We start from the raw sequence: 8,066 nt of genomic DNA on the forward strand, positions 1-8,066 counted from the left end.
CTATGCCGTACGGCCATCGCTCATCCATATATTTATATGTACATATTCTATTCGTCCCTTTACATTTGTGTGTATTTGTGTGTATAAGGTTGTTGTTGTGAATTTGTTAGATTACTTGTTAGATATTACTGCATTGTCAGAACTAGAAGCACAAGCATTTCACTACTCTAGCATTAACATCTGCTATCCATGTGTATGTGACCAATAACATTTGATTTGATTTGACATGAACTGGGAAGTGAAAGAATATTCTCAGTAGACATACACTTACAGTAATTTAACCTTATTGAGGAGAGGAGATTTATACTATTGAGATGCACCACTGTCCCATAAGAATGGGGTACATTGAAGTTGACATTTAAAATGGTTAAGGGTTAAGGTTACGGTTAGGTACGGGTTATGGTTAGGGTAAGGGTAAAGGCAAGGGTAGGGGTTAAGGTTCCAGAGTAGGGCAGCGGTCTAAGGCACTGCATCTCAGTGCTAGAGGCTTCATAACAGACTCTGGTTTGATTCCAGGCTGTATCACAACCGGCTGTGATTGGGAGTTCCATAGGGAGGTGCACATTTGGCCCAGCGTCGTCCGAGGATAGGGTTTGTGGCAAGGGAAGACAGTCATTGTAAATAATAATTTGTTCTTAACTGACTTGCCTAGTTAAATAAAGGATAAATAAAAATAAAAAGGGTTTTGTTTAGAGTGTGGACCTCCCAAGGATCCCAGATTGCAATCAACATAAGAATGGTTATCATTGTCTACCGCCACCTGTTGGGAGGAAACTAGAAATACAAGCATACACTTGAGAACTATCTTTAATGATCTTTAATCGGACTGGAGATTAGATGTTTATTTTTAAAAATGCTTGTAAAATCAAGCAAACTGCAATCTATTCGTATATGTTTTTTTATATGGCAATCGTTAAAGTTTTATAAAGTTTTTGCGCACCTTTCCTACGTCATCCGCTAGGAAAGCGGAAACGGAAATAACTATTTGGGACAGTGTTTGCAAATCTGCTGTGAGCAACAACGTGAATTAATTAACTTATTTACTCCTAAAATGGCTCTTGAATCAAGAATCACACAAGAAGAGATACGAAAAATCCCCGAAAAGCCTATCGACCGAGAAAAGGTAGATATATAAGCTCTTTATCTTCGCTTGGTTTGTGAGACAGCAATTCGCTAACGGAGTTAGCATTAACTAGCCTGCTGTGCTAGCAAATGCAGCTGCACTGCCTGAACTGTGCAAGTGACTCCCACTTCAAACTAAACTAATTGGTTGTAGTTCTGTAAGTGGCTATACGGGCATTTAATACTTTTTCCTGCTACCACATTTTCTAAGAGACTAGCCACGTTCCTGTCTAACCAGTTAACTAACTGTTTGTGTGTCTATAGACTTGTCCTCTTCTGCTGCGGGTATTTACGACCAACGGTGGCAGGCATCACAGAGGGGACGAATTCGCCCGAGGACAAGTCCCTTCAAGTGAGCTGCAAATCTACACATGGTAAGAATATATAAATGGATGGCTGCACCTAGGTTCACGTAAGCCAAGGTGCAGGACCGGCAGGTAGCCTAGTGGTTAGAGCGTTGGGCCAATAACTAGATCGAAACTAGATCGAATCTTACCTAGTTAAATAAAGGTTTAAAAAATGTGATAGCCAGTGCTTGAATTGGACTGAAATAGGTTCCGGTGTTGTTTCTGAAAACCTCCCCTCTGCCAGAATCCCCCCCCCTTCTAATTTCATACATTTTGTCGGAGTCAAATACTTTCTATAGAACAAACTTCACGTCAGGCAACCAAAAGTAATAATTAATGTGTGTTATATTAAACAAAGAGGCGGGAGTAAAATGTTGGCATGCAATAAACATTTCAGAACAACTTTGTCTGAATTGTTGTCCGTACACTTTCAAACATACTAGTCGAATAAGACATGGAGAGATGACAAATTTTGGCAAAGAGATTTATTTATAGACAAAAGCAGTAGAGGATTGTACAGGTGACATGGGCAGCTGCCGGGGGTGGAACGAGGCCCGGGGGCAGGCGCTGAGAGGGGGGTTCGCCCAGGGCGCCATACAAGCTGTAACCGCCACATACACTTGAAACATGTAGCCAAACTGCAGACCAAATGATTTCTGCTACTAAGATCAGTGAAATGTCGGCTAAGCTGACAACTGAGTGAAGAGCAGAAATATGAATTAGCAACCAAGCCTCAGAAATGAAGAACGTGAAGGGGGGGATTTTCGGCACTCATTTTGGGTGTCGTTACTGTTTATATTTAGGCGCAGTAGCGCCACAATACTTTTGAGCTAATATTCTATAAGACATGCACGAACTCAAGGAGAAAAAATGTGGACCTTGCACTCTGCTCTTGCCCAAGTCGAGCACTGGTGATAGTGTTGTGTGTGTTATACAGGGTACCATGGCTACATAGTTTTGATTATTGTTGGGACATGATGTTGTGTCCTTCTCCTGAAGGATGGATGCCTCGCTAAAGGAGCTGACCAGCCTAGTGAAGGAGGTGTACCCTGATGCTCGGAAGAAAGGAACACACTTTGGTTTCGCCATCGTTTATCCTGAGCCCAAAAGAAATGGCTACAGGTTAGTATACTACTCTACGGCCCTAGCTTAAAGGTAGAGTCAGCGGGAAGATGTACAGGCACAAAGTAAACCGCATTGTGGGTCAATTTCAGTAACAACTAAGAACTTTGAAGCGTAAGTCTCAACTTCTCTGCTGTTTTGGTCCCGTGGCTATCACCCTATAACAGCGTGAGGCGAACCCATTCACATCTGCAGATACTGTGTGTGACTGTGTGAGCGAAGTCTTGCATCTTGCTCATCTCAATATCTGCGGTGCTGCTCGTGGCAATGTCATATCATTGGGTCTAACTTCAGGGCAACTGGGCTGTTGTAGATTGAAGTCAGGCTATGCTCTATAATCTTGGACACAGGGTGTGCACGGTTTTGTTCCAGCCCAGTACAAACACACCAGGGTTTCTGTTAGGAAAATGTCCGGCGCCGGACAACATGACCGGGAAGATTTGAAAACGTGTCCATATGGCAGAGGCTGTTGATCTCGTGTTAGTAGACTTTTATATTCAATGACATTTTAATTGAGATTTTTATGATTAAACATTTCAATGATTTTGAGAAACAAAAACGTTATTGAAATGAAACTGGTCCAAGAAAATGAGTATCTGAAAATATAACTAGCAGGCAGAACGATAGACATGGTAGGATAAATTGTAAGGTTTCCCAAACTTGATACTCACGTGCTGCCTTTGAAGTCTATATAAAATAATTGCCTCCACGTTTCCATGGTCGGATTTTGCCTATACGCTACTTTGAAGCAAGGTAAGACATGTCTCATAATATTAAATCAAATATTCAGGTTTCAAACAATTAAGTATTTAAAAAACAAAATACATAGTGCCTCCAGCTCACATTGTAAAGTGGTGGGTGATGTGCTGATAGCCTGTTGACCTGCACTTGAATGGTGAATGGGAGGCACACTTCAATTACCAGTTGAAAAATAAAAATACTAGCTATTTTTTTTAAATCGTATACTAAAACTGTTAACATGCGATTGCATTTAGAAATTGTTGTGCATTGATTCAGCTGATAAATCACATGTTTTACTCCAGCAGTAACCAGTAGAGGAGCTGCAGCAGAAATCCTGCTTAAAATAGGCTGTGTATGCATGTGTGATAGTTGTATTGGATAAATAAGATACACGATGAGTAACAAACAGGACAATTTGAATTCCACTAAATTATTCAAATGAACCTTTAGACCAATAAGCATGACAGTCAAATGTATTTCCATCAATGATTAAAAAGCAATATTTTGCAACTGGATTTGTTATATTTTGGCTGGCAACATTTTTATTCATTGGCTTAGTTTTTCTATGGCTAAAGCTGGCATGAGCTGGCTAATGGAACCCTGTAACACACCTGACTTAATTAAAGTGAGACTCAGCGACATGTTGTCACGAGCAGCAGGATGAACCGCAGGGTTTTCAGATGAGTGCAATGCAAGACGTTGCACTGGCAAAAAACATCTGCGTAGGTGCACTACACACTGCTGCATTAGACTTATTCTAAAATGGATTCAATTGTTTTTTTGCCTCATTCTACACATCCCATAATGATAAAGCAAAACAGGTTTTATTTGTAAAAAAAAAGTGTGTATATATATATATTCTTATTCTTATACTTATACTTAAGTATTCGTATCCTTTACTCAGTACTTTGTTGAAGCACTTATGGCAGCGACTACAGCATCAAGTCTTCTTGGGTATGACGCTACAAGCTTGGCACACCTGTATTTCGGGAGTTTCTCCCATTCTCTGCATATCCTCTCAAGCTCTGTCAGGTTTGGTGGGGAGTGTCACTGCACAGCTATTCTCGGGTCTCTCCAAAGATGTTCGATCAAGTTCAAGTCCGGGCTCTGGTTGGGCCACTCAGACATTCATTGACTTGTCCCGAAGTCAGTCCTGCATTGTCTAGGCTGTGTGCTTAGGGTCGTTGTCCTTTTGGAAGGTGAACCTTCACCCCAGTCTGAGGTTCTGAGCACTCTGGAGCAGGTTTTCATCAAGGATCGCTCTGTACTTTTCTCCGTTCATCTTTCCCTTAATCCTGACAAGTCTCCCAGTCAATGCCGCTGAAAAACATCCCACAGCATGATGCCACCATACTTCACTGTAGGGATGGTGCCAGGTTTCCTCAAGTCGTGCGGCTTGGCATTCAGGCCACATAGTTCAATCTTGGTTTCATCAGACCAGAGAATCTTGTTTCTCATGGTGTGATAGTCCTTTAGGTACCTTTTGGGAAACTCCAAGTGGGCTGTCATGTGCTTTTTACTGAGTGGCGGCTTCCGTCTGGCCATTCTACCATGAAGGCCTGATTGTTGGAGTGCTGCAGAGATGGTTGTTTTTCTCGAAGGTTCTCCCATCTCCCCAGAGGAACTCTGGAGCTCTGTCGGTGACCATCAGGTTCTTGGTCACCTCCCTAAACAAGTCCCTTCTCCCCCAATTGCTCAGTTTGGCTGGGAGGCCTGAACTAGGAAGAGTCTTGGTGGTTCCAAACTTATTTAATTTAAGAATGATGGAGGCCACTGTGTTCTTGGCTATCTTCAATGCTGCAGAAATGTTTGGTACCCTTCCCCAGATCTGTGGCTTGACACAATCCTGTCTCGGAGCTCTACAGACAATTCCTTTCGACCTGGTTTGGTTTTTGCTCTGACATGCACTTTCAACTGTGGGACCGTATATAGACAGGTGTGTGCCTTTCCAAATCATGTCCAATCAAGTTGTAGAAACATCTCAAGGATGATCAATAGGAACAGGACGCACCTGAGCTCAATTTCATGGCTCAAAGCAAATGGTCTGAATAGTTCTGTAAATACGGTATTTAAAAAAAAAAAAAATTAAGCAAAAAAATATACTTTCTCTGTCATTATGGGGTTTTGTGTGTAGATTAATGAGGGAAAACAATGAATTGAATCCATTTTAGAATAAGGCTGTAACATAAGAAAATGTCAAGGGGTCTAAATGCTTTCCGAATGCTCTGTAGTTGTTGCGGAAGTCGTCCTGGCATTGCTGTTTGCTTTGTGCATGGCTGACTTTTCCTTAAATCAAGAGCTTGGTGGTCAGTGGATTAGGTAAATCGGCTGAGTTTGCCTTTTTAAAAGTATTTAAACATTGCCTCGGTTGTTTGATTGGATGATGTCATTATGAAAGTACTGTTGTCTCACCCACGGTCTCTATGGTTACAGAGTGAAAGACATCGGCAACACTGTGTCAGGCAGGAAGGGGGAAAATGACTCCATGACGCTACAGTCGCAGCGCTTCCAGATAGGAGACTACCTGGACATAGCCATCACACCACCCAACAGAGCCCCCCCACTTAACCCACGCATGGGCATGGGGAGGCCCTTCTGAACGCATCCACACCTGAACATAACCATCATATCCCAAAACCCAAACCCACCTCTAGACATACATAAAGCCTTTCTGATCACACTGACTGACTCTTACCATCTCTCAGGAGACTACCGTGACTTTCAATAGGGCCATCCTTCAGATTTCACTGTCCCCCACATTCATGCTTTTTTTGGGCCTTTTTATCTTCTGATAGATTATATTTCAGACATGTATGTTACTTTTTTACCCTCGTGAAATAAAGTTGCTGTCTTACAATAAAACTATTTCTGTCATTCCTTTTTATAACAATACCAGCAGAAAGAGTGTTTGCGTAATGCCTGGTCTAGTGTAGTTGGGGTTGTTGCAATGTCATAATGGTTCCTGTAGGGGGCAGCATTAAGACACAAATACTGTTAACCCAGTCTAGACCCCTTCCCACTAGAACAGAGAAAGCCATCTGGGGCCTTGTTTCCTTTCATCCCAGCTCGTCTGTTTCCAAAAACTTCTCTTGGAATGTTTATTTTTTTCATCTCTAATGTACTATTTATTTAATTTTTTTCTCCCTTGTGAAGAGTGATGTAATAAAGCTGTTGGCATGGTGATTGCTAGACCCCTTATTTCTGGAATCCAGCAGTAATGAGGACGGAACATCAGGGCTGGCGGGCCCTGTAGTCCAGCAGAACCAAACCTGTACTGTCATCTAGACCAGGGAACCCCTCTGCCATCTGCTCATCTGGCCTGGATCCAGTTATTGAATCTGATGTTTTATATTATTATTGAATGTCTCTTATACTATACTTCACTTAGGAGAGACCTTATAGAGCCCATAGACAATATATCAGTTGCCTGTAATTCTAATTGTTCTAGATCTATGATCGACTCTACCAATAAGGATAGCCTATTTTAATGTTCTTGTCCCATAGCTACAAAGCGTCTCAGGGTAGGAGTGCTGATCTAGGATACGCTTGGCCTTTTGGATCATAATTAAAATATATGGACAGGTCCATCTCACTGCTACTCTGAATTGCTTTGTGGACATGAGAACAGGTCTTGAATTTTTTTCTTCACTTGACAAAATTCTGATGTAGCCTTAAAAAATGATTGTATTAACAGTGACAATGCCTTTCTTTGTAATGTAGTAATCCTCAGTGAGTTTGAAGACCTGCTCCTGTCTCTGCATTCTAAGGTCTGCGATGATTGATAATGCATCACTGCTAATGTTGTCAGTCATTAATTCACATTACACACTGCTATCATTGGATGCAGCAGACTGAGAAAGGTTGACACCATTGAGGGTTTTATTATAGATTAATATTTGCACATATTATATAAGAATTAAGTATGACATCAAAACATGGCCATATATGGTGTTTACAGCTGTGTCCCCTGAGGGACAATAATGTTTTTCTTATCTTACATCTCTCGTATCTGCATAAGGCATCCCAATTTGTTTGTGGTGGTTATCGTCAACATTGTCTATGTGGCGATACATGCCTTGCAGTGTAAATTGGTGCATATTTCCTGAAGAAGATATTCATCTGAGGCTCAGTGGTTTTGATGTGACTCCCATTACATTCCTCCAATGGTTTCTACAGGGAACAAACAATTAAAACAGTGACATGCTGACCACCGAATCACCCACAGCCAGGTGCGTTGCAGTATAATGCTTCGAGGTTAGGCTAATTTACAGCACTGTTGATCTGTTGATTCTCAGATACACCGGAACAACCTCGGAATAGGTTGTCATGTCAGATCAGTGGTCCAGTCACTGGGGTTATTGAGCCAACTATATACTGTAATGGGTATTGTGTCTCTGAAATGTGAAGAGACATCACAGTGAATAACACAACAGACTGACGCTTCAGTGGCAATTTGCTTTAATGACAATGGACATTTGAATCAGAGGAGCAAACCATTTTTCATCAGAGCAAATATGGGCTGAGTTATTCCACCTGAGCTACGCAGAGAGGCCACGGTGGGTATTCAGAGTAAATGGGAAGAGATGTAAAGACAAGCCCATGTTTTAGGGAGAGAGCGTTTTCTCTCTGCCTGCACGCCCTCCCGGTTCATTCATTCGACACGCTGCTGTCAGACGAGTGTGTGAAGGGGGGAAACCTGTTTATTCTCCGAGAGCAATCGCTGGGTTTATTTAT

General features: G+C 41.8%; 1 protein-coding gene across 1 annotated transcript; it reads left to right on the plus strand.

The window, feature by feature from the left end:
* Window positions 1-972: 972 nt before the first annotated feature.
* On the plus strand, window positions 973-6,194 carry LOC124008133 (histone deacetylase complex subunit SAP18-like). Its single transcript, XM_046319142.1, has 4 exons — window positions 973-1,123; window positions 1,387-1,496; window positions 2,469-2,591; window positions 5,766-6,194. The coding sequence occupies exons 1-4, from the start codon at window positions 1,052-1,054 to the stop codon at window positions 5,929-5,931; spliced, it is 471 nt and encodes a 156-aa protein (XP_046175098.1). The 5' UTR covers window positions 973-1,051; the 3' UTR covers window positions 5,932-6,194.
* Window positions 6,195-8,066: the final 1,872 nt, after the last annotated feature.

This window comes from Oncorhynchus gorbuscha, linkage group LG21, assembly GCF_021184085.1.
Source record: "Oncorhynchus gorbuscha isolate QuinsamMale2020 ecotype Even-year linkage group LG21, OgorEven_v1.0, whole genome shotgun sequence".
Classification (NCBI taxonomy): Eukaryota; Metazoa; Chordata; class Actinopteri; order Salmoniformes; family Salmonidae; genus Oncorhynchus; species Oncorhynchus gorbuscha.

Excerpts from the sequence above, each read along its gene's own strand:
- LOC124008133 (XM_046319142.1), top strand. The coding sequence starts at position 1,052 with ATGGCTCTTGAATCAAGAATCACACAAGAAGAGATACGAAAAATCCCC. Across the intron at positions 1,124-1,386 it reads AGCCTATCGACCGAGAAAAG|ACTTGTCCTCTTCTGCTGCG; the intron begins GTAGATATATAA and ends GTGTGTCTATAG. Across the intron at positions 1,497-2,468 it reads GAGCTGCAAATCTACACATG|GATGGATGCCTCGCTAAAGG; the intron begins GTAAGAATATAT and ends CTTCTCCTGAAG.